Source organism: Clytia hemisphaerica, unplaced genomic scaffold (assembly GCF_902728285.1).
Source record: "Clytia hemisphaerica strain Z4C2 unplaced genomic scaffold, Clytia hemisphaerica genome assembly, whole genome shotgun sequence".
In the NCBI taxonomy this organism is placed as follows: Eukaryota; Metazoa; Cnidaria; class Hydrozoa; order Leptothecata; family Clytiidae; genus Clytia; species Clytia hemisphaerica.
The window spans coordinates 998,127-1,025,158 of record NW_027103890.1 but is presented as its reverse complement, the minus strand read 5'-3'; the positions used below and the strand labels follow the sequence as shown (position 1 = coordinate 1,025,158).

General features: G+C 36.1%; 1 protein-coding gene across 2 annotated transcripts; it reads right to left on the bottom strand.

Annotated features, from left to right (window-relative positions):
• Positions 1–3,600: 3,600 nt before the first annotated feature.
• Positions 3,601–26,485, bottom strand: LOC136808610 (tetratricopeptide repeat protein 19, mitochondrial-like). Of its 2 annotated transcripts, XM_067065148.1 has the most exons (9): positions 26,043–26,485; positions 25,694–25,797; positions 10,948–11,076; positions 10,672–10,710; positions 10,334–10,390; positions 9,538–9,695; positions 8,614–8,749; positions 4,906–5,068; positions 3,601–4,317 (listed from the first exon to the last, which is right to left on the bottom strand). In XM_067065148.1, the coding sequence occupies exons 1-9, from the start codon at positions 26,287–26,289 to the stop codon at positions 4,193–4,195; spliced, it is 1,158 nt and encodes a 385-aa protein (XP_066921249.1). In that variant the 5' UTR covers positions 26,290–26,485; the 3' UTR covers positions 3,601–4,192. The 2 variants fall into 2 exon arrangements, with proteins under 2 accessions (XP_066921249.1, XP_066921250.1); XM_067065149.1 differs by lacking the exons at positions 25,694–25,797; positions 26,043–26,485 and adding an exon at positions 12,997–13,409.
• Positions 26,486–27,032: the final 547 nt, after the last annotated feature.

Sequence of the window (27,032 nt, the reverse complement as noted above, 5' to 3'; positions counted from 1 at the left end):
AGGATATCACGCAATCAAAGAACACACAAAAAACAAAAGGCCATCATCAAGAAACAAACATGAAAAAGGACAAGCGAGAGGACAGAGGGATCGAGCAAGGGCTGAAGCTGAGAGACGAGAAACAGCGAGAAAAAATAAAGCCAGGAGACAAAATAACAAAAAGTCGAAGAGCAAAGGCAAGATTAACAAATATGAAAAAAGCAAACGTGGTAATAACGGTTGAACGGTTGGTTTGGAAAACGATAAAAGGGAGCTCCTGTCTTGAAACTTTTTACTTTAATTTCTTCTAAAATCTTCAATTACAAACTACCCTTTTGGTGTTAAAGCAGTTTTGCTAGGGCGATTATTAAAGACGAGGGCTCGATCACCCTCTTAAATGTTATTATCTTCATGTACCGCACGTTTCTTTATAACATGACTGAAAACCTGATGTTTTTATTGGATATTATCATGGCCCCCGTCACCGGGGGGGCCAGGGGGGCCATGGCCCCCCCCAATATTTTGCAAAGTATTTTTTTTTTTATTTTGAAAAGTCTTATATATACCGTTTAGAGGGGTGAAATAAGGGCAAAAAGTCGAAAATTTTCTTCGTCGCCCAACCATGGTGGGCGACATATTTTTTTGGACCCCTCAATTCGATGCACACGCCGGGGGCCATGATTATGTTTCTCTAAAAATTCTAAAAATATTCAGCAAATACACATTTTTTTATAAGAACCAGTAAATTTTTGCTGAGCCTTGAATTGTTCTTATTTTGTTCTTATTTTTTCTAAGGTAAAAAACAAGTTTGGGCTATTTACTTTACTATTTAGAGGATTTTAGAAACCATGTTCTTATATTATTATTCTTATTTTTTACTCAATTTCAACCGATAAAGTTTGTATTACCAATCCAAAGTAGACTGTAAATGCACTCTATTTGATTAGGGGCTGTAACATTTGATCCAAGAAATATCCGAATATATATTTGAAATCAAGATTAGAATTGTAAATATAAGACTTTTGATCCAGTAGAAAAATCTTTTCTTTTTCGTTTTTTAATCTTGATTTTCGAAGTTCTGTATTAGTTTTTAAAGCTTCCGAATAATAATCCGGTCAAAATTGTTTTTCCAATGAGGAATGGTGAACTTAATAAAAAGAGTCTGCTAAATTACGTGGGTTACGTGCGTGTCGTGGGTTCGTGGGTTCGTGCCCTCGTGGGTGTTCGTGGGTTAAAATGTCTCGTGGGTTCGTGGGTTCGTGGGTCAAAATATCTCGTGGGTCCGTGGGTTCGTGGGTCCAAAAAAAAATCACGTGGGTTGAAATTGCTCGTGGGTTCGTGGGTTCGTGGGTCCAAAAAAATCACGTGGGTTAAAAAATTCCAATAATTTTCCAAAAATAAAAAATAAAAATTCATATGGGTCATCGGGTATTTTTTAGAGTAGTCGAAAACGCTATCTACGACCTATAGTAAAGCAAAAATTGTAAAAGTTTAAAATTGAAAAACTTCCTCATTGTTCTTCGTTCTTCTCACCCTATAATCAACTCAATAGTTTTTATGATAAGAAAGAGCGAAATGGAAAATGTCAAAAAACATTTCCAGCTGATCTGATTTTAATCACCCTCGACCCCATGGCTTATCTAACCCCCTTACGCTATTGATGATTCTGATGGACACGTTGACGGGGGATATAACGATTCCTCCAATTATACGGTACTGGCCTCTTTAAGTCGCAGAATCGTTTATCGGCCCTGGCTCGCGAGGGTGGATTTTAATATTAATATTTCTACCGCTGACCTTAAAAAACGACTTCCATCGAAAGCTTTATAATATATATAGCCCAATTAACGTCACTATGAGGAATCTTATTTTTATCTCCCTTTACGGTTTACCATGTTTCTCCTACCACACAATTAATACAAGAGGTCACGGTCTTTTAAAAGAATCGTTTAATTTATAATTATTAAAATAAAAACATTAACAATTCTTCTTTATCAACTTAGCTTAAATACGGTCCTTCGGACGGTAAAATTGCGCAAGGGTTTCAAATATCGAAACAAGCGAATCGCAAAGAAATTTACAAAAGAAAAAATTGAATCATTATTAAGTGTTTTAGGGTTTTAGAAAATGATGGATTTAAGAATAGATATGAAACAGCGAAATGTAAACAATGTTTACAGCTCTCACTGCTTAAAATATCATATCTTACACGATCTTACAGTATTGGGATTTTTGGACCAACGGAAAATTTTGGACCCACGGGAAAATTTGGACCCACGAGCGATTTTGACCCACGAACCCACGAGCAATTTCAACCCACGTGATTTTTTTTGGACCCACGAACCCACGAACCCACGAGATATTTTGACCCACGAACCCACGAGACATTTTAACGAAGATATTTTGACCCACGAATACCCACGAGGGCATGGACCCACGAACCCACGAACCCACGAACCCACGACACGCACGTAACACACGTAATTTAGCAGACTCAATAAAAAAGAAGAGGTGAAAAATTTCTCTTTGTCCAAATTTTTTAGAGCGATTAGACAAAAGTTAAAGAGATTCAGTAGCTTACCTTTGAAGATTTGAAGCCATCCATGTTTTCGTTGGTTTTTCACAGGTTTAATTGGCTTTGAACGAAATTGATATCACACTTCATCTTGAAGTGCTGTGTGAGGATGAGTACCTGAGATATTAATTAAAGAAAAATACTTTAAATACTTCATTCTTCGAAATGAATCAGGTTTTGTAGCGTCATCGCATAAAAATGTCACGGGTCCTAAGGCTTGGCCCCCTGCTACATGAAGAATGCGTTAAAGTCGATTTAATCCACTTATGTTTAGGAATTTTAATCCAATCAATACAATATCATGTATACCATTCGAACAGAAGATGCAATTTATGGTCAATTTTAGACCAAAAAGTGGCGAAAAGTGGAACTTGCGCATGAAATATCTCGAGTTGGGTAAGGAAATCGGCGATAACCGTTTAGAAGTCTTCTATATAGTTTTTTGTGAGCTTTCGAATGGTATACATGATATTGTCTGAAAATGAGTTTGAAATTTTCGCCGGTAGAGTTTTGCCTGGGGAAAAAGAAATTGCCCAAAAAAGGGATGTTCCACCAGTGGGATCTTAGAGGATTTTTTCCTGAGGCATAAGCATCCTATAGAGAAGGTCTGGAGAAAATTTCAGCTAGATCTTATTTTTTTTCTACAAACAGCCTGTATTTTTGTAACACGACCACACTGACTAATAGCCCTTTTTTTACACCGTTGTTGCACAAATATACATCTTTAAAAAATCAAAGGAAAAAGAGGGAGAGCTCTTTGTGTATTTTGTAAATAGTTATGTTTCAACTCGATACTTTTTTTACGGACACCCTGTATTTTGCATAATGTAAGGGAGACAGGGAGATTATATGTACTTACAGTTCCAATGGGACCAGCGAAAATTTAATCTTTAAATGCTGTGGTAGTTTTAATGAAATCTTTCATAAAGATAGAAGGATAAAGCATTTCCCAAAGGTTTTACTGTCAAGATCTCATTTACGTCGTTTTTAAAAGAACTTTCTATTTTTCAAGTGTTTGGATTAGAATGAATCTACCCAATTAAAAATCAGGTGAAAAATAAAATTTTGGAAATTCATAAAGGCATTTTAATTAAAATGTCATTTAATAATAAACAAAAAAATAAGGACGAATTTATGTGTTAATAAAAATTTGAAAATTCTACTTTGAAAAAAAAACAAGAGAGCGCTGAAGGCAGAGATGATCTCCACATATTTGAGCACTCTATCACAGTGTCTTTTTTCGTCATCTTTTCTTGAATTCAGGATAAAAAATACTCATTCTTTCTATCAAGATAGCCACACAATATTGAATGCATCAATGTAGAAAACTATACACATTTATTGACACTGAAATGTAGTTGTACGAGGTATTGGTAAAGATTGAATATATCCAAAAAGAATGAAATGTCATGTCTTTCAGTTAGGTCAAAAGTTCTACCAAGAAATTTCGATCACGTGATAGATTTCCATCACAGCATTGGATCATTTCCGGTCTCAAATCTGTAGCAACGCAGCCAGCATCTTTCATCGTTCGTCGTATCAAGTAGCAGTATTTACACAAGGAGAAAGAATAAGCGAGACAAAGTTCTCTCTCTATTATTATTATATAACAAAGTTGATGAATGATCGAGACGAATGCTAGGAAGATGGTAGATCGAGTTTCATGATGCTGGACTCGATTATCGCTTTAGTGTCTTGATCGTCGTTTTCTTCGGCAATTTGAAGAGCTTCGCGTAACGCTTTACGTGCACGTTTCAAGTCACCTGGAGGCAGAGAAAAAGTGAACACAAATTATTACATGAAGAACAGAGGGGTGCGAGAACTGTACATCACGCGATGGAACAATTCCCCACCCCATTTACAGTCGTGCTCAAATAGGTAAAATACTACGTTACTATGTTACAATGTAACACTCCATCAACAGTAGTCAATGGCATTTAGTTTTTTTATTTGCCTAAATCCTGACTGACTGAAGACTGCGGTAGTTTGGCATTTTTACCGTTCGCAATCTTTTAGTTTAAAACGGCGGTTAGTTCCAACTATTTCAGTCATTCCTTACATAAACTCGCTAGCCATTTCATGATTACGATTATGAATGATGGGTTACCTGGCCCAATAACTCTTCCTATTAGTTAAAAACTTTCAAGACTAACGGGAAGCCGTTATGGGAGCGCAATCAGTCATGATTACCGATGATCAATTTCGACTGGTGTACGCTTTTTCATATTTTCCATCAAAGTATAGGTAGAATCTCGTCATTTTTTTTCAAATTTTTCTTCGCTGGCCGCTTTGAACATCACATCTAAAAGATTTCCCAAACAAGAGATGAAAATATTGAAATCACTTATTACCTTTGTGTAGCAGAATATGTCCGAGGTTGTATTTATAAGTTGCTAAATTTTCGGGTGAAGTTTCGCTAGCGATTCGTATAGCTTTCTCGGCCAATCGTATAGCTTTGTTGTAGCGCCCTTTTTCGTCGTACACTGTGGCCAAGTCGTTCGCCAGAACTGAAGTCTAAATCCAACAATGAAACAAAAAAAAATTTTAAAATATTTGGTCAGATGGTTGATAGACCAAATATCTTATAATCTATTTGTAATCAATTATTTGAAGAGTATTGTTGCGTTTGCTATTCAAGAAGATAATTCAAATGATGGAAAATATGGGCAAGATTGTGGTGAGAGGAGACAAATTACTAATCAAGTCATCAGTAAAATCTAGGTGTAAAAGACACGTGTCTTGTGAAATTTACTTTGTGAATGGGAAGCAATAGTTTCGATTCCTACGTGCTAAATCACACGAATTGGAAACTTCCCGATCTCGTGTTTAGTATCATTAAATCCAAGAAACCTCAGCGGGACTGTCGTTTATGATTGTGAGTCTCTTCCAATAATAGTCGAACGTGCGCACCGCACTGGGCTCAACTTCAGATTTTCCCGTTATTAGAAGGCCCAATTGTAACATTTCAACTCGTCCCCAGGCCCCAAAAATCAAAATTTTCAAAAAATGAAAAAAACACCCCCAGATATTCACCCAAGGAACAAGTGTGCCAAATTTCAGTCAAATCGGACCGTTTTTAAAGTCTCCAAGCTGCCAGCCTCGTTTTGGTGAAAAACTCGTCCCCAGGCCCCAAAAATCAAAATTTTCAAAAAATGAAAAAAACACCCCCAGATATTCACCCAAGGAACAAGTGTGCCAAATTTCAGCCAAATCCGACCTTTTTTGAAGTGTCCAGGCTGCCAGCCTCGTTTTGGTGAAAAACTCGTCCCCAGGCCCCAAAAATCAAAATTTTCAAAAAATGAAAAAAACACCCCCAGATATTCACCCAAGGAACAAGTGTGCCAAATTTCAGCCAAATCCGACCTTTTTTGAAGTGTCCAGGCTGCCAGCCTCGTTTTGGTGAAAAAAAAACGTCCCCAGGCCCCAAAAAAATCAAAATTTTCAAAAAATGAAAAAACCACCCCCAGATATTCACCCAAGGAACAAGTGTGCCAAATTTCAGTCAAAGCCGACCTTTTTTAAAGTGTCCAGGCTGCCCCAAAGTTTTAGCCTCGTTTTGGCGAAAAACTCGTCCCCAGGCCCCAAATCAAAATTTTCAAAAAAAAAAAAAAAACCACCCCAGATATTCACCCAAGGAACAAGTGTGGCCAAAATTTCAGTCAAAAGCCGACCTTTTTTAAAGTGTCCAGGCTGCCCCAAAGTTTTAGCCTCGTTTTGGCGAAAAACTCGTCCCCAGGCCCCAAAAATCAAAATTTTCAAAAAATGGAAAAAACAACAACCCCCAGATATTCACCCAAGGAACAAGTGTGCCAAATTTCAGCCAAATCCGACCTTTTTTTGAAGTGTCCAGGCTGCCCCAAAGTTTTAGCCTCGTTTTGGCGAAAAACTTGTCCCCAGGCCCCAAAAAATCAAATTTTCAAAAATGAAAAAAAACACCAAATTCACCCCCAGATATTCACCCAAGGAACAAGGTGCCAAATTTCAGCCAAATCCGACCTTTTTTGAAGTGTCCAGGCTGCCCCAAAGTTTTAGCCTCGTTTTGGCGAAAAACTTGTCCCCAGGCCCCAAAAATCAAAATTTTCAAAAAATGAAAAAAACACCCCCAGATATTCACCCAAGGAGCAAGTGTGCCAAATTTCAGCCAAATCCGACCTTTTTTGAAGTGTCCAGCCTGCCCTAAAGTTTTCGGACGGACATACAGACAGACATACATACATACATACATACAGACATTCTCAGATTATAGCTCAATAGTCGAACGTGTGCACCGCACTGGGCTCAACTTCAGATTTTCCCGTTATTAGAAGGCCCAATTGTAACATTTCAAATATTTAGTATTAGGTAGCAAATATACTTTGTCCGTTTTGGCTGAAATTTGGTACACTTGTTCCTTGGGTGAATACCTGGGGGTGTTTTTATCTTAATTTTTTCATTTTGTTATGTGCGTTAGAATGGGAAAGGATAATTACAAGGTCTCAAAAGAAGGTAAAAATTTTCCGGGGGTTTTGTTGTTTGGAATTGCTTAGGTCAGGATTGCTAGTAACGGCTTGTCACTGTGCCGGGTGCATACTCGGCGCCTTGGGCCCCGCAGGGTTGCTAGTAACGGCTCGAATTTCAGTCAGGTTAAAAAAGGGGCAATTTTACTCATATTATAATAACATTACCCCCGTCTTTTTTGTCATTCTATAAGTATTTCCAAATTTTGTGTTCTGCTGTGCGAGTGTGGCTCAACGGATAGCGCGCTGGGTTTCTGATCAGAAACTCTTTCATTTAGTGGGTTCGAACCCCGGTCGGGTCGATAATTCAAGGTAAGCTAAAACACTTCAGAATAGTCAGAAAACTTAGTAAATAAGTTAGAAAAGTCACCAGGGGGTCAGAAAGAAGCCTCAGAGAAGATAGGCAGAAAGAAAAAGTCGACCTTCCTTTGAGACCTTGTAATTATCCTCTCCCCGTTAGAATAGTGTCCTCGTCCTAAGAGCCTTTCAAAAATCAAAATCAAAATTTTCAAAAAATGAAAAAAACACCCCCAGATATTCACCCAAGGAACAAGTGTGCCAAATTTCAGCCAAATCCGACCTTTTTTGAAGTGTCCAGGCTGCCAGCCTCGTTTTGGTGAAAAACTCGTCCCCAGGCCCCAAAAATCAAAATTTTCAAAAAATGAAAAAAACACCCCCAGATATTCACCCAAGGAACAAGTGTGCCAAATTTCAGCCAAATCCGACCTTTTTTGAAGTGTCCAGGCTGCCCCAAAGTTTTAGCCTCGTTTTGGCGAAAAACTCGTCCCCAGGCCCCAAAAATCAAAATTTTCAAAAAATGAAAAAAAAAAACACCCCCAGATATTCACCCAAGGAACAAGTGTGCCAAATTTCAGCCAAATCCGACCTTTTTTGAAGTGTCCAGGCTGCCCCAAAGTTTTAGCCTCGTTTTGGCGAAAACCTCGTCCCCAGGCCCCAAAAATCAAAATTTTCAAAAAATGAAAAAAAAACCCCAGATATTCACCCAAGGAACAAGTGTGCCAAATTTCAGCCAAATCCGACCTTTTTTGAAGTGTCCAGCCTGCCCTAAAGTTTTCGGACGGACATACATACATACATACATACATACATACATACATACATACATACATACATACAGACATTCTCAGATTATAGCTCAACTGAAGTTGAGAACTGAAGTTGAGAACAGCAGAAATCAATCGAATAACTTCAAAAATTAACTTAGATAGAAACAGAAACATCAAAAGCATGCAAAAAAATTCCCGAAAAATGTCTTTTAATTCAAGCACAATTCTAAAGTATTGAGAGAATATCTTAAGCAGTCAGGCTAAGATTATACTTTTCGTTTTGGATCCAAATTTACTCCCTAAGCACAAAAAATGGAAGAAAAAAATTCGAAAAACGGAAAAAAACCTGAGGAATTCGCCCGAGGATCAGGCTTGCCACATTTCAGTTAAATCGAACCGTTTTTTTAAGCCTGCAGACTACGCAAAAGATGTTCTTATTCTATGAATCGCTGTCGTTCCCGACATAAGACGACAGAGAAATTATTTTCTAACCTACCTGTTCGTGTGTAGGGCCAAGAACGTTTCGACAAATGTTTAAAGCTTTTGAAAATGCTTTCTCGGATTCGTCCAGCAATCCGATTTCCCGTGTATATGTCCCGTATTCGGTCAACACCAGACCGTATAAAGTTATGCTGGAAATAAAGAACGAAGAAGTTTAAAAAATTGCTAATTAAGAAAGCAATGTGTTGATAACTACTACTTCATTAAGTGGATAAATTTTCGCGTGTACTAATTATCGCGAGACGAGAATTTAAAGATTTCACGTGGACTAAATTTCGCGAATCAAGGGTCTTCAAAATTTTCGCGTGGAATAAATTTCGCGAAAATGGCCTTCTTTACTTAATTTCGCGACTCTATAATTGTAACTAGAAAAGAGATGTGTGTTTTTAATCGAACTAAGGCAGACAAAGTCACTCAAAAGCTTTCAAAAAACTTCAAAGAAAGTATTTTTAGGAGGTTACTAGAGTTTATAATTGAAATGATGAGTTGAACTCGTAATATGTTTTGATTGTAACATGTTATCTAGATTTCGCGAACTTTTTTTTTCGCAATTGTAAAATTCCAAATAATTTCGCGTGGACTAATTTTCGCGAATCAAAGGTCTTCAAAACTTTCGCGTGGACTAAATTTATCCATGCGAAAATTTATCCACTTAAGGTAGTAATCGTCATAACACTTTAACAAGATCATTATTTTTCTCACTTGTCAATACTTAAAATTTTGCACCCATATCCTTATTTTGGGAAAATCCTTCGTAGATATGTTGTTATATTAACAAGAACATAATGAGTATAAATTTATTTCAATCATCAGACAGCGCATTTTGTCTCTCGCTAATTCGAACGCAAACGGAAAATCCACTTTTTTCGAATCAGGGCGTCTCTGCTGTAAATACCGAGTAAAAAAAAATGTTTTTTACCGTTCCGAGCATTCTTCCGAGTAAATATCGACCACGGAGATTTTCGATTCCAGGTTTGCGATACAGAATTCGAATTTCTCGATTGCATCGTCTTTTCGTTCGTATACGGTATCGATTTTAGCGAGTCGAAGAACAATTTCTATGTACACGTCTTCTTCCTAAGGTGATGAAAAAGAGAGAGCATTTGTAAGGGGCTTGGTTTTCATGATACCAAAATGTTAATCCATACAGGAAGTTTTTAATGGGTGTATCAAGGCTAACTTTCCATATGTACCGTTATCTAAGGATGGAACATCTAGGACGTCTATGATTTCTTTTCTTTCCAAAAAAGTATGATTTTTTCCTGAAACGGGTTGAGAGCTCACGAAAACGCACTGAGGATTGTGAAGGAAAAGATTAGTCGAGATTTAATAGACGAGATTTCGGGACAGTGTGTTTTCATTCATTATTTGCTTATCATTTCATTTTAATTTAATTCTTTAAACGATAAGGAAGTGATTTACGGATTGATACGGAATCGGCACGGGTGAAAATTTGCGATCATCGTTTAGGGCTATATTAAAAGCCGTTAAATGTTTATGAAATGTGGCGATGTTTACTTTCTAATAGTATTTACTATGTACAAATCATTCAAAATCATTCGTTCAATGAAATTGAAGTTTAACCCAAGTATACGCGGGCGTGGGAACAGATTTACAAAACCGGCGTGCTAGTTTTATGCCTGGTTTTCACTGTTTAAAAGATGAAAAAATGGACAGCGCTTGCTTTAAAACATAAAAAACTTTGTCTCGCTTACCTCAGTCGTACCACATTGTTTCATAATATGTAATGTTTGGTTGAGTAAGATTTCAGCCTACACACAATAAATAAAGATAAATGAAGGTGTGAGAGATTGATAGTTTTACTTTCTTTTTTCTTTGACTTATACAACCTGCCTATCTATATTTCGGTACCTGAAGAGGCTAGGACTAAGTTAAGAACATCTGAAGGCTTTAAAAATTCTAGATGTTCTTATAAAAAAACGTGTAGGACTAATTATCAATACAGTAGTTTTTAGGAAGTGTTAAAGTAAGAGGATTTAGAGGTATAAAAATCTCAACATTCAAGGAGAAAAACAAAATCGTATGTTCCTACCTCCGCCCAGTTGCCTAATTCATACGCCAGATGACCAAGCTGAAAAAAAATGAGGTGAAATTATAGAGTCACTCAGTCATACAGGGGACGGTTCATTTTTGTTTTTCACAGAGAGTGTCTCTTTTCATTGTGTGATGTTTGAAAGCCCGTAGAAGTCAAACAAAAGCAGTGAAATGAAATGCTACCCAATTGAGCCACACAGTTAGCAATTTTCCATACCTTCCCTTGATGCTCTAAAGAACTTTTAAAAGAGGAAGCTATAATATATGCACAGACCTGGTCAACGATGTTGAGGACGACTTTATTTTGGACAGTTTGGCTGCTCATTTTGACTTGTTGGACGAGTTGTCTGGCTTCTTGGTAGTGAGCGATCGCTTCTTCATACTTCTGATCTTTCACGCAGTTCTGGTGAAAAAAGATGAGAAGAAAGTTAAAAATGATATGCAGGATGTATCTATAGCTGGCAGTTCGTAACATAATTCTGATCAAACCAAGCGCAAAAACAAATGCAGAATAAAGGACGACTGGCACTAAATCAAACACCTAGAAACATAGAGAAAAATTCCGGGGGAGGGCCACTCGATTCAAAAACAACCATACGTGCGGCCCAAAATTAGGCTTTTGAAATCGGACCCTTACAGTGCAGAGAAAATTTTGCCGAAAAACCGACCCCTATGGTGTATTTTCTTGAACATTTTTGACCATTTTCAGGCAAAATTTTGTCAAAATTTCCAAATTTTACACCCTTAGAGTGCATTTTTCTCATTTTTTTTCTGATTTCGACCCTTACATGCACTTTGGGAAGCTCAGAAAATATACCCTTAAGGGCCGCACGTATGGTAGGTTATTTATCTTGAGTGCCCCCCGGGAAAAATCACTGTAAGGATGTTACTGGATTAATCTCATGGTTGATTGAAATTCGATTGACGTTTTTGCTTACGTTAATTTGCAATTTCCCGCGAACTTGTAATTTCCCTCCTAGCTTTTGTAATTTCCCTCCTAGATTTTGTAATTTCCCGCAAAAGTGAAATTTCCATCGTTTGGAAATTCTTCACCTTTTTTGAATTTCTTACTAACTTTGAAGTAAATGGAATACTATCCAATTAAAACTCGATTCGCATTTCTATGACTTTTTTGAGACCTCTTTTTAAAGTTTCAGATTGATTTCCAGTGTTAAATTGACGTCTTGCAGAATTGTTAGAGTTTCAATCCAAACCATGAGATTAACCAGGAATCTCATGCTTGTTTTCGTGAAATTCTGGATAAATTACCCTCGGTCAAATTTCGAAATGTTTTAAATTTCCCTCGTTGCACTCGGGAAATTTCAAAAAATTTCAAAATTTACCTCGGGAAATTTATCCCGAATTTCCCTCATAACCATGAGATTACTAGTACGAATATTTGTGCAGCTGACATTCTCTACAAAAGCATATATCATTTAACACAAAAATTTTAGCATTCGGAGGTTCATAACAAATGTCAATAATATAATATTGATCAGCAAAACAAGCTCTGTTCGGACAATCATCTTGGCAAAAGGGTTCGGGACCGAATATTCCTCAGGGCAAGAATGTCAGGGGAGACCAGAGTCTACAACTTCGTTGGAACTTCGTTGGGTCCAATGAAGTAGACCAGGAGCATTTGGTATGGTCGGTATTTTGAAAGAAAAACAAACGCGATTGTCAAGCAGATGAACGATCCGGAAGATTAGAATCCGGACATCAGTTTGAGCGGAAGAGCCTCTCTTAGCTTCAAACCCAAACTCAAAGGCCGAATTCGCTAAATCATAGTAGTCCAGGCGAAATTGAATTCGTCATTAAGTTATTAATATATGCCGATATATGCAATAAGTATCTCGTTATGGAAACCTGTTGTCTGGACTAGACATCTGACGTCATTCTAATGAACTGTCGGTTTTAACGAACATTTCTCACCACAAATGAGCTTTTCCACACAGGAAGTGGCGTGGACAGACAGTTTCAAAGCATTCGATGAAGCAGGCTAAACAAGTTTAATTCTCGTCAACTTAGCAAAATGATTTTTTTTGTTTTTGATCAGTCTGTTGAACTGTGTCGTGTGTCTGTCTTTCTTTCTTCAAACCTGTGTTTTCACTTAATCCAAATACAACAAGCTCATAAAGTGGACTTCAGTGTCTTAAGAAATTTCGTCGAAACTTTCATAACCAGTAAAAAGATTAAACATTTAAGTTCGACCTCGAATTTTGTTCTCACGAGAGACCAATATTTTAATGCACATAATTTTCAAATCAATGGAACTATTCTAACATCAGCATGCAAGGACTTTATTGGTTACTCATTATCTTACCTTCAAAGAATCAGCAAAAGATTTCAATAATTTCAAAATGGAATCGATTGACCATTTCTCTTGTAGCAATGTACAAGACCTCTTTTTCATGGAGGTCAAAGATGATCTCTTCAGTTGCATAAGTATTGAACCCAACAAAACGAAACAAACAATGCTTTAAAAACTACACAATAAACAAAAAAAGTTCCTCTTCTTTTGTTTTAAGAGAGGTATTCCAATTTAAACATCCATAGTTGCCTGTCCAAAATCTTTCTTCTGTATCCCACAGCTGCGTTTGGTTTATGAAAAGCTAAGGAAATATACAATTGGTACTTGACGCTGTACTGCAGGTGCGTGTGACTGTCGTGTGTTGATGATCATCGGATATTTGTATTCTATTTCAAAATTCTACTAATGAATTCAGCAAATATTCTATTAATTAAATCGACATTAAAGAATATAGATTTTTCTCAAGGACGACCAGTTTAGTAGGCGCAGTAACGACCAACTACTACGCGTTATTAAAGAGCGATATAGAAATTAGACAGTCAAAAGACAGAATTTAGCGCTTTTTCTTTTATTAGAACACGCGTCAACTATATGACCACACAATTAAAAAAAAAACAAGATGAAATGACAAAATTGTCTCAGAAAACGAAAACCATAGTCAATCAACGAAATCCAATTTCTGTTCAGCCGAACTTTTAAAGAAAACCCCTACATCTGTTGTAAAGAGACCTCAAACTGAGTATATTTCTTACACAGAGAGTAATTCTCTTTATGAAGAAATTATACGAAGAGAGAAAGATGGGTTATGAATGAAAATACACCTTCGTGCAGTCTTTTACACACCCCCAGTTTCTCCTTGCCAACACATTATCACCATTAGCCGTTGTTGTAGTTTTCTCGTACAAATTTCATAATTTAAACTCAGTTAAACAACATCTCTCTCCTTTCATTGACTATTAACTTATTACATCGATGACGTAATCTTTGGAAATTAACCGGAACCACCGACAGAAATACGGACATACTAATATATCATGTAAAAGGCCGGAACATGTTCCAGATTTTAAAATCACACTAACAATGAATTTGACCGTAACAAAATGTATATGAATAGTTCAAATGTGATAGAACAAAAGCTAAATAATGTGTACAAGTCTGAGAGTGATGTTTACTTGTTTGTGGTCATAATAAATACAAAGTCATGATTCACGGTCAAAGGGAATAAATAAAATAACATTGGAAAATGACAAGACCATTCAGTCTGTTTATCAATAAACTAATGAAAACAGTAGAAACACAACACTGACCAGTGCCTCATTTTTAACAAAAATAACAGAACAAAAAGTAGGCTGCTGGCATCCACTAACGGATTCGTGCTCCTTATAGAGGATGCTTAATAAGCGATATTTCCTTTGTCCAGAGATTTGCCGCCTTTAGCCGATATACGGCTAAAGACATTTTCAGCTGGCGAGTGTCTACAAATATAACATTACGTAATGTTTAAATTTTCTGTGAGGCACCAAATCATAGATTGGAAAATATATTTGGATTTCGAAAAAAAAGTAGGCGGAAGGAAGTTTGTTTGTTTTTCTTCCTCCTTTCTTGTTTAATGTGGAGATTTTGTAAAAGATGACAAATTAGATTTATTTAATTTAAGTGCCCTGATGTATCTTCTGTGTGCACCAACAAAATTTTGTTTCACAAAACTACATTTTGATGCTTGAATTTGGACTTGTATGAGTGTATAACTTTTTACCACACTGGATTCGTTGATCTCTTTGGTTCCAGATAATTGTTATTATGTCAGTTCTACAGATATGTTGCAGATTATTTCAAGGTATTCTAGTTATGTATGTACAGTCCATTTTGGGGGTCATATTGAATATTTCTGACATTACTTCTTTATGATTTCTACAAAAAGGGAGTGTTGTTGTCCCTTCAACAAGGGCCTTTAAATGTTAAAACAAAGAAAGAACTCTTCTTCAGCTTTGGCATTTCACTTTTTAATTCTGTGTGGCCTTTGTATCTTTTCAGGTACTTAACAAGAGATTGGAGTGTTTCTGGTTGTTTTCTTTCACTTTTGTGTTCATATTTGTATTTTTTGAGCTTCGACCGAAGAGCTGATGGAAGAGTTTCGATAAATTTAATGACCAGATATCTTATAAAAGCAAAAGTCAAAAATAAATCTACAGACTGTACATAATGCGCGCATCAGATTGATTTTTAACTTTTTTCTGTTTTGTTTTTCTGGTCTGGGATTCAAATTTCGAATGTAAACATTCCATTGAAAACGTTCGAAACGATCGTTTTTGCGCGCACATCAATGTCAATCAAATTATTAACTCGCAAAGATTTCCTTTGCGAACCGGAAAGCGGTTGGTAGATCATTAAGCAGACCTATACTACCTGAGGTTTTGTAGAGGTCTGCGATTCAGACTAAACAAAAAGCAGATGAAGAAACAAGCGAGCAGACAGACAGATAGACAGACAAACAATGCGACTCGCAGCCAATACCAATACCAATACGAGAACCACGCCAAACCAAAAGAGATCTTCAACTGAATAATTATTTTTTTGGAAACAACAGGAAACAAAATCATAGTTATATTGAAATATTGTTGTTTACTTCATTTCACATTACCTTCTCCCAAGAGTGCACATGTCTGAAAAATCGTTTGATTTCCTATTTCTATCATACGTTGCTCAATTAATATTACATGTGATTATGTAATACACGCTTTTTTTTATAAGAATGGTGTTTTTTCATTTCATCATGGATATTCTTAGCTTTTTTGGGAAAATAATCCTAAATTATTCTTCGGGTATCTTCTTAGGTTAGGGTCGGAATTCAACCAAAATTCACCAAGAAATACACACCTGAAGCAAAAAACGACATTTTTGTGAAAATTTGGAGCCTTACTGGAGGAAAACTGGCAATTTACAGTTAAAACTGCTCTAGTAAATGACATTCTTAGATTTTGTTGCCTAATTCCATGATAGTGATATTCTTACGATATTCCTTAATTTTTTGGCCATTTTCATCATGGACATTCTTATAAAGTGTATTCTTATAAAAAAGAAGTGTGTAAGCAGCTCATTATCTATCAACGTAAGTTTAAATTTATGCATGCCGTGCTCTCCATAATGAAGAGGAAAATGGCATTGTTTAATCAAGATAGGAATCATGTTTCGACTTATCTCGATAGAGATTAGCATATCAACGCCAATGTACCAGAATGCACCTTGTCTCAATTACTGTATATCAGAAAACTCCATCAACAAATCACATTTGGATTAGGAATTTCGAAATCGACTTTAATTGACAATACCAAAACTTGATCCATTACGTTGTACTTTCCAACAGTTCAGAGGATATTAATCAATTGTAACAGTAATTGTGACAACTAAAAGGTACTCAAATGGTTCATGAGACACCCGTTTTCAGGAAAAATTCAATACATGAAATAACCCCTTTTAGATAATAAAGGATAAGTGAAATGTAATCTAACTGTCAAAAAATCCTCAAATCCACAAATCCTCATGGAAAGTAACAGTTCTAAATCCATTTGTATTGGTACATAGAACCATGAAATTGAAATAACCTTATGAATACTACTGCAACAAGAATGAATCGAATCAAATTCCAAAATACTATTGCCTCACCTACAATCATGGTCGAAATATATTGAGAATTCGGTTATTTTAACGTTTTTCAAGATTTAAAGTTCAGGCGAGAAAGTCGATTTTGTTTGATCTCTTTAATTTAATCGAATATTTCAATTTGGGATGGGTTGGCAGACTTCCAGGCTGAGCCTTATTGGACTATTTTTGAACTTTTGGATCCTCAGATCCTAAGGTCCTAAGGCCTAAGTCTAGCGTTAAGACTCAGAGTTAAAACTCTACCCTTCGAACCTACTTTAGAGCACTTACAAATCGATTGTGGTTTCAAAATTTCCTTTTTTTCAAATATTATGACCTTGATTGTACAAAGGCAAAAAATGACAAAAATGGGTTCTTATGTTGAATTTCTATTGTTTTTTCGCAAAAAGTAAAAAAACTTTGGAAATCAGTAGGCAAAAAGAATTTCGAGGTTTTGCTCAAGACCGTTAAGACTCTAAAATCTACAGGCCAATATTCTCAACTATCTAATAATAATAGTTTTAAATCAATACCGATCAGTACCGATCCTGGCCTTCACACTTTCGAATTTGTCGAACAGAAGTTGGAGACCAAGATAGAAAGCAAAATCGAATCCCTCAAGGAAATGCTTGAGGAGACAATTAAAAAAGAATGTAAGTTTCTGTCACAGACCTATGCCAATGTTACTGGCTCAAAGGAGTCCCCGGATTCAAAAGCCCTGAAAGAAGTGATCAGGGACGCAATACGCGAAGAAGAAACCGAAGAATACAGTAAACAAAAACGCGCCTCAAATGTTATCGTACATGGCGTTGTTGAGCAAAGTATTAATGATGACAAAACCTGGGCTTCAAACTTGATTAAGGATACCCACTCACGCAGTCTTATCAAACGTGTAGCAAGATTGGGTAAGGAGGAAGAAGGAAAGAAACGTCCATTGTTAGTCTCTCTTAACGATGAGTCTGATAAATGGAATTTACTTGGCAATCTTACAGCACTGAAGGATAACGCGACGTACAAAGGTATTAGCGTTACTGAGGATCTCACCCCTGATGAAAGAAAACAATTCAAGGTACTCTCAACAGAAGCCAAAACAAGAAACTCACAAGAGAAATCAGAAACCTATATCTATCGTGTGAGAGGCAACTCAAAAAACGGCTTTTACCTGAAGAAGATCAAAGTCGCAAACCACCAATAAAAACAAGAGAAACGCATAAACAAGTATCAAAAAACAAAAACGAGAACCAATCAAACACAATTTCGGAAATAAAAATTATGTATACAAATGCCGACCAGCTGACAACAATGAAAAAACTACAACTAGAAGAACTCATAACAAAAGAATATCCACATTTTATTGCAATCTGTGAAGTCAAACCAAAGAACGGTGAAAGATGGAAAATTCACGAATATCTAATTGATGGATACACAGTCGTAAACCACACCAATACTGAGAACAATACAGGACGTGGTATCGTCATCCTAGGACATACCAGTGTAGACCACCTTACAGTTGACATTGAATGTCCTGTAGCACTGGAGGAGGCGTGCATCATTGAAGTACGTCTGGCTGGAAAAGATATGCTTTGCTTTGCATGCGTCTACCGCAGTCCAACGAATCAATCAAACTCTGGAGAAAATAATGCCAATCTTAACCAGCTCTTACGAATTATATCAGAAGATAAGAGATACACGCATCGTTGCATCATTGGCGACTTCAATTTTCCAACTATAAATTGGAAGAACTGGACAAGCCCACATGTAGAGGAAAGTAAAGAAGAGCAATTCCTGGAAGCATTACGTGATTCATTCCTTTTCCAACATACGAATGAACCTACCAGATGTCGAGGTACTGACGAGCCTTCACTGATTGACTTCATCTTAACAGATGAAAGAGATCAGGTTCAAGATCTAAATTTCCTAAGCCCTTTAGGAAAAAGTGATCATAGCGTTCTCTCTTTTAGCTTTAAATGTTATATGGAACTTAAAGCACCAACCGAAAGATACACCTACCACTTGGCAGACTTTAAGTCGATGAAAAGTCATCTGCAAAGAATCAACTGGACGAGAGAATTCATAGATACCTCACATGGGTCGATCGAGGAGCTCTGGTCAAAATTCAAAACAAAAACTTCTTCAACTCAGAGATCAATTTGTCCCAAGAAAGAGTTAGGAGCGCCTCACTGGAAAAAGAAAGGGAAAATTCCAATTAATGCTGAACTACGTAATGACATCAAAGAAAAGAGGCGACTTCACAGGATCTGGTTAAAATCAAAATCATCACCCACAAACAGACGTCAAGCAAGAATCCGATATGTAATCGCGAGGAACCGTGTCAATCGAAAGATGGCACTTGCAAAAAGAGAATACGATCTAGCCATCGGTGAAAACTCAAAGAGAAACCCAAAAGCGTTCTGGTCACATGTCAGAGGCAAACTTAAATCAAAAAGTGGAGTTTCCCCTCTTCTTGAAACACCCGATGACAAGACATCCCTAAAGCACGAGGACCAAGAAAAGGCCAACATCCTGCAGAAACAAACTAAAGAACCGGAAGGTGATCTACCTGATTTTGACAACAGAACAGATAAAATACTTCAACCACTAAACATTACGAAGGAAATGATAACAGAACAAATCAGGAAGCTCAATGCGAATAAATCAATTGGTCCAGATGAGATTCATGCCTCAATGCTTATTGAACTTCGTGACCATATTGCAGAACCACTATTAATCATAATGAATAAAACTCTCGAGGAAGGAAACTTACCTAGTGACTGGAAACTAGCATATGTGACACCAATCTATAAAAACAAAGGAGCACACAACCTTGCTATCAACTATCGCCCCGTAAGTCTAACTTCAGTAGTCTGTAAGTTGATGGAAACAATGATACGAAAACATATCATGGAACACCTTATCAGCGCGGAGCTTCTATCGAACAAGCAATACGGTTTCATCAACAAAAGGTCAACAGTCACACAGCTTATCTCCTTTATAGATATGTGTTGCGAATCAACTGCAAAAAGTGAAGTGGTCGACTGCATATACTTCGACTTTGCCAAGGCATTTGACACGGTACCCCATCGAAGACTTATGATGAAACTAGAACGCTACGGGATAAACGAATTAATTCTGAACTGGATCAAATCTTTTTCTATCGAACCGCAAGCAATTAGTGAGTGTTAATGGTGCAAAATCATCTTTAGATCCAGTGATAAGTGGCATTCCTCAAGGAAGCGTGCTCGGTCCTCTGCTTTTTGTTATTTATATTAATGACCTACCAGAACATGTTCTATCAAGCATTTTCTTGTTTGCAGACGACACGAAGATTATAAAGGAAATCAATTCCATTCTTGACTCCTTAATCGTACAACATGACATTGAAGCACTTGAAAGATGGTCCCATGAGTGGCTGTTGAAATTCCACCCCGACAAATGCCACGTACGTTTTAACGATAGGTAAATTCGAGAACATAAAGCATGCACACCCGTATCAACTAAATGGAGAGCAACTTGAACATGTCTTCACAGAAAAAGATCTCGGTGTTTTGATAGACTCAGATCTTTCATTTGAAGAACATATCGCTAAGCAAGTAAACAAAGCTAATTCTATGTTGGGATTGCTCAAAAGAGGATTTCAAGACCCTAGTCCTCACGTATTCCAGACACTTTATACCACCTTTGTACGACCACATTTAGAGTATGCTCAATCAGTATGGCAACCAAGATTACGTCGATCTATCAACCTGATCGAGAGTGTCCAAAGACGTGCGACAAAACTAGTAAAACCAATCTCACGGTTACCATATGCAGAAAGACTAAGACGCTTGGCGCTACCATCCCTTGAGTTTCGAAGACTTTTCTGTGACATGGTCCAGGTGTATAAGCATATCCACATCTATGATAGTAAAACAACACCAAAAAAGTTTATCAAAAGGACGCGACCATGTAGAAAGCATATACACGAGCTTCAGATGAATTTCCCGGACGATGGAGTACGTGGTGCACAAAGCAAGTCCTTCTTTTATAGAACTATCTCAACATGGAACGCGCTTCCAAAATACGTGGCAGAAGCATCATCGATAAAATCGTTCAAGAATAATTTAAACAAAGCATGGGCAAACCATGAACTACGATATTTATTGTAAATAAACAAAGACCAGTTCTAGAGGCCCACGGCGTGCCTGAACTTTGTATTCGTTGTAATAATAATAATAAAAAATCACCTTAGGTGGCACAATCAGTCAATTTCATCAATGACCTAGCACAAAGTTTCAAAAATATTTTCCAAAAAACAAATTCAATTTAGCATTCATAACATCGATTATAATAGTCTCAAATTACAAACCTTGCCAATAATATCAATAAGACTTTATTAAACTATTCTCTACCTGGCGAAGTTAGTATTTTAATAAGATGTATGTTGGTTACGCAATTTATTGCAGACCTCATCTATTTTATTAGAACATTAGAAAAAGAACAAGGCCCATCTTGTACAAATGATAAGAGTCACCAAATGATCCGTAAAATACCCCTAAGAAATATCACAAATCTAAGACCAACTGAAGAAACTCAGATAAATCTGTCAGTTCCTGAGCTAAGGGAATATATTTGAAGCGAAGACATAGCATAAAGTACTGTATAGTGCAAGATTGATCAATTTAGTTTTGAAAGGTATTGAATCTTATCAAAGAATCTAACACAGACATCATCTCTTTACAAAAACCTTTAAGGTTGTCAAAAGTTGTCAAAATATTTTGTGAACTCGTAATTCTAAATACTGTTACATAACTATGTACAAAGGAAGGATGATTTTGATGGCTTGAATGAGGAATCAACTCAACAAATTAGGTCGTATTGACACATCGAATCTAAACTCCAAAAATTGAGAGGAGAGGGGTAGAAACTTACGCTACACACAACCCATCGGACTCGCAAACCGTAATCTTATCCCTTATTACACTAACCGTTTCGGGAATGAATACAGCCAAGTAGAAGCTTTACACTTTTGGCTCATTCAGAGGTTTAGAGAAAACTCTACATGGACAAGAATTTGCCTTTTGAATACTCTGTCAATCGTATGCACAAATTTGGGTTTATTCTAAACAGTCTCCCCAGCCATAGTGTCGTAGTAGGTTGTCCCCCTTAAAAATTCAAAAGAGTCCCTCTCCCCCCCTTTTAGTCCACCTAAGGTTTAAAAATGCCCCTTGCTTGGTATTGTGTTAAACTTATCTCAAAACATGCATTAAGTATGCAAATATGTAGAGCAATTATTTCTAGATGATTTCTAGGTTACAGAGCAGAAAAAAAAAGTTTCAGATTTTTTCTCTCCCCCCTCTTGACTTTTGGAGCTATTTCTTTCTTCCCCTTCCTGCCCCTTCCCCTTTTGGTTTGCCCTCCCCTAGACTTTTGAAAACGATTTTGCCCTCCCCTAGACTTTTGAAAACGATTTTGCCCCCCCCCCTTTTCCAATTATTTGAAAAAAACTCCCCCCTTTTAAAAGGGGGCGGACACTATGCAAGCACGATCCATGTTCTTGAAATGATGACTTTCAACTTTAAAATGAAAATACATGGAACCGTTCAACTCAAAAAATCTGGAAAATGTAAAAATGGAAATGGAAATGAAAAAAATAGGAAAAGACCAGCCAAAAACAGCAAACCAAAAATTTGTCCACAATACAGTTAGTTGAGAATTCTATAAGCAAAATAATTATTATGGTGGGCCGTTCAGTTTATTAAAGTTTGATTCTGAAAACTATGTACAGGAAGAAATTTGAAATGATATCACGAATCGGCAATTAGAAAATCCAAAGTGTAAAGCCTTTACTGAGAGAGCCTTTTATTCAATTCAATTACTACAAAAACAATGATAGATACTGTAATAATGTAATTTATCTTGGCAATTTCATCAGCTGGTTTCCAAGACAAGTCAAAGTCGCGTCCTATGTATAATTGTTTGGGAAAGAGCATGCGTATGTTCACGTGAAAGTGAGTGGAAAAACCGGAAAAACATTAATACTATGATCTTAAAGAAATCACATTAGCGCTAGTCAATGGAGGATTATCAGATTTGTTAAGTAAATGATAAAGCATAAACAAGCACTTTGAAAAAGCAAATTAGTATCTTTGCAAAGCTCATTCTTATCCAAAGAGCAGCTTGACAGAGATACACACTTTCTTTGTAAGCATACTTAGGCTCAAACTCGGTAAAGAATAAGCATAATGCTAAGCATACCTCCAAGCTGAATTGCAAAAAAACTTGTGTAGCTTTTCTAAAACGCTGACCTTTTTGGGATTATTTTAAAGCTGTTTTAGCTTTCTTAGACCAAAGACTTCCGAAATTCGAAATTTCTATAAACCCAAAGAAAATCAACAAAACGAAGTCTAATCATATATGTAAATAAGCATAAATTAAGTCTGAAAATAAGATTTTGATAAGCATACTGAGCCTCGATACAATTTTCTGGTATGCTTATAAAAAAAGAGTGTTTTTAAAATTGGATTAAATTCATAAATGAAAATACATGGAACCCGTTCAACCGGTTTATTCATGTCATGACTATTATGGTACTGACTAAACCATCCAAAGGTCAAAGAACAAACTACATGCACATTTCTTACATAAGAACAGAGTATCTAAGAAGATAAGACTTTAAAATAAATCGTCTAATACTTAAACATGTAATTCCTTGGAAGATTTTACCAAATTTCATACTTTTAAGATAAAGATTTTTTAAAGGCTTTAAGCCCCCCTCCCCCCAAAAAAAAAATTCGAAACATCCAAAGGCTTTCACGGATCTTATAGAATGTGTGACAGATATATGAAGGTGCTAATAGAAACAAGATATTAAGAAGGAAATAAGTTTGACTTTAATTTATATTGTGATTGACAACATTTGAATCATGAACTGCAGTATATCACCTACTACAGACATAAATATAAATTTTATCTAGACTAAACAAAGCTTTTACGAGAACAGACGACCCTAGCGTAGGCAAAATCAAACTAAAAAAAAGGGGCATAATACAAATCCCTAAGGTAGGAATAGAATAAAGATAAAAATGGAAAAGATAGAAAAGACCAACCGAAAACAATACAATTAGTTGACAATTCCTTAAGATTATTAAACAAAGCACTTATTGTGGTGAGCTATTCAGTTTATTGAAGTTTGATCCTGGAAAATTATGTAGAGGAAGAAATTTGAAACGATATCACGAATCGGCAATTAGCAAATCCAAAGTGTAAAGCCTTTGAGAGAGTTTTATTCAATTCAATTACTACGAAAACATTGATAGTTTTTTTAATAATGTAACCTATTTTTATAGCAATTTCATCAGCTGATTTTCAAGACAAGTCACGATCCTGTATATAATTGTTTGGGAAAGAGCATGCGTATGTTCACGTGAAAGTGCGTGGAAAAACCGAAAGACATTAACTTTGATATTAAAGAAATCACATTAGCGCTAATTAATGGAGGATTATTAGATTTATTGAGAAAATGATAAAGCATAAATAAGCACTTTAAAAAGGCAAATTAGTATCTTTGCATATAGCTATGTTTTTATCCAAAAACCAGCTTGGAAACGATCGAGATACACTCTCTTTTTTATAACTATAACGTTTATAAGCATACTTAGGCTCAAACTCGGTAAAAAATAAGCATAATGCTATAAAGCATACCTCCAGAAATACAAAAAACCTTGTGCAGCTTTTCTAAAACGCTGTCCTTTAGGGTTATTTTAAAGCTGTTTTAGCTATCTTAGACCAAATACTTTCGCCTGCAGCGCCAATTTACAAAAAAAACTGTAATTTTTTGAGCCGAATCAATGTTGGGACTTAAAAATTCGAAATTTCTTTAAACCCAAAGAAAATCAACAAAACGAAGTCTAATCATATATGTAAATAAGCATAAATTAAATGAGATTTTGCTAAGCATACTAAGCCTCGACACGATTTTCCGGTATGCTTATAAAAAATGTATTTAATCTTGGATTAATTTGATAAATGAAAATACATGGAACCCGTTCAACCGGTTCATTCATGTCATGACTATTATGGTACTGACTAAACCATCCAAAGGTCAAAGAACAAACTACATGCACGTTTTTTACATAAGAACAGAGTATAAAAGGAAAATAAGGCTTTAAATAAATCGTCCAATGCTTTAAAATGTAATTCTTTGGGAAATTTTACCAAATTTCATACTCACAAAAATTCTAAAATAAAGATTCTTTAAAGGCTTTAAGCTCAAAAAAAATTAAAAACATTGAAAGGCTTTCACGGATCTTATAGAATGTGTGAAGGAGATAAGTTTGACTTTAATTTATATTGTGATTGACAACATTTGAATTATGAACTGCAGACCTATATCACCTACTACAGACATAAATATGAATTTTATCTAGACTTAACAAAGCTTTTACGAGAACAGACGACCCTAGCGCAGATAAAAATGGAAAAGATAGAAAAGACCAGCCGAAAACAATACAATTAGTTGACAATTCCTTAAGATTAAACAAAGCACTTATTGTGGTGAGCCATTCAGTTTATTAAAGTTTGATCCTGGAAATTATGTACAGGAAGAAATTTGAAAATGTTCTCACGAATCCAAAGTGAGAGTTTTATTCAATTCAATTACTACGAAAACATTGATAGTTTTTTTAATAAGGTAACCTATTTTTATAGCAATTTCATCAGCTGATTTTCAAGACAAGTCACGGTCCTGTATATAATTGTTTGGGAAACAGCATGCGTATGTTCACGTGAAAGTGCGTGGAAAAACCGATAAAAAATAAAGCATAAATAAGCGCTTTTTATAGCGTGATAGAAAAAGACCTCACTACGCTCAAGCTGAAGATTGGTATTTGACACAATTCGTCCACTAATAATGTATTAATCACATTTAAAACATTGAATTATGTACCTTTTTCTCTCGTGTTTTACTTTTGAGCCAGAACCATATTATAATGATTGATTACGGCCATGATCTTGAGAGAGAGCTGATATTTAAAATGCTCTAATTGCATAATTATTTTTAATCTAAAAATATGTAAGTAACTAAAATATATACCTCAGCTTTAATGACGATAGCGTGCAACTCATGCATCTGTTTAGTATTTTGTCTGTTTTGGTTGTTGTAGCCTTCCCAACCAATCAAGCAACCAACAATCAATACTAAAAAACATGTGCATCTTATAATTCAATAACACAATAAAACTAAGCTAAGTCGGTTGAGGGGTTGAGAAAAAGAGAATTTAAAAGAAAATATCAATTTTTCAACCCAAAACTTTATGATGTACTGTAAAACTAAAATTTATTGCAAACCAGTTCGACAAAAAACCCTGCAAAAACTTATATTCTAAAAAAATGAACAAACTCCCCCAAGAAGTTACCAAGATAGATATAATTGGGTGACGTACCTCCGAAGCCAAGAAGTATCAAACGGTCTTTGGTGACAATGGCTGGTAAACGAATTGAGCTTTTAGGTCCTTTACGGTTTTCAGATGTGAAATGTCTAGCTGTTATGGTATTTGATTTACGACATAACTCAATCTTTTGCACGGTGTATGAATTTTCTTTTGGTAGTAAGATCAAAAATCTTCTAGAGGAGCGCAATTGTTGTAGACAAGATGATAACTTGGTGAATGATGGTTTCGATAACGCCATTATGTGTATTACTCTTCACCAAAGGACTCTGTGAAACCACTATCTTGGATTTTGGTCCAAATTAATCCACTTCAGTATAATCGAAAAACATTTTCGACAACAAGCATAAGAAATTCCAACCAAAAAACCAACAACAATGAAGACAGTGTATTTTCTTCTCTGAGAGGGTTTTTTTCTTTGTTTAAAATCCTGAAACAATAAAGTCATTATAAAAACAATTATCATGACAAGAAAGAGATTCTTCCAGCTGAGAAACATGGAGCAAAGAAGTCATCTGATTAGGGAGGATGCGTAAAAGAACATTAAACTTTTTTCAATCAGTGATTCTGTCCACCTTTTTTATCTTTCTAATCCCTAAAAACAAGTGTCAGGATTAGAAGAGGCCCCTTGTCAACATTAAACCAACTGAAGTATTCAAGATAAAAATTTCTTAAAAAGGCGGTAGGGGTAAAAAACTTCAATTACGAAATGCTGTTTGCCAAGGCAGGAGTATGAGCATCACCCCTATTGATCAAGGTGATTTTGAAAAAGTGAAAGTTGAAATTTCAATTCCACTGGAACGTTTTAGGAGGATCATGAATGCTAAAATGAAGCTTTAAATAAAATCACCTTTCCTGAAGAACGATCCAGGAATAGATAGGAACGCTGAGGCACCGTGGTATAGTGCTACATATGCGACTGAGGTTCGATTCCCACTCGCAGCGGTTCACTTGGCAAGTGAATGAACCTTCGCCCAGGTCAAC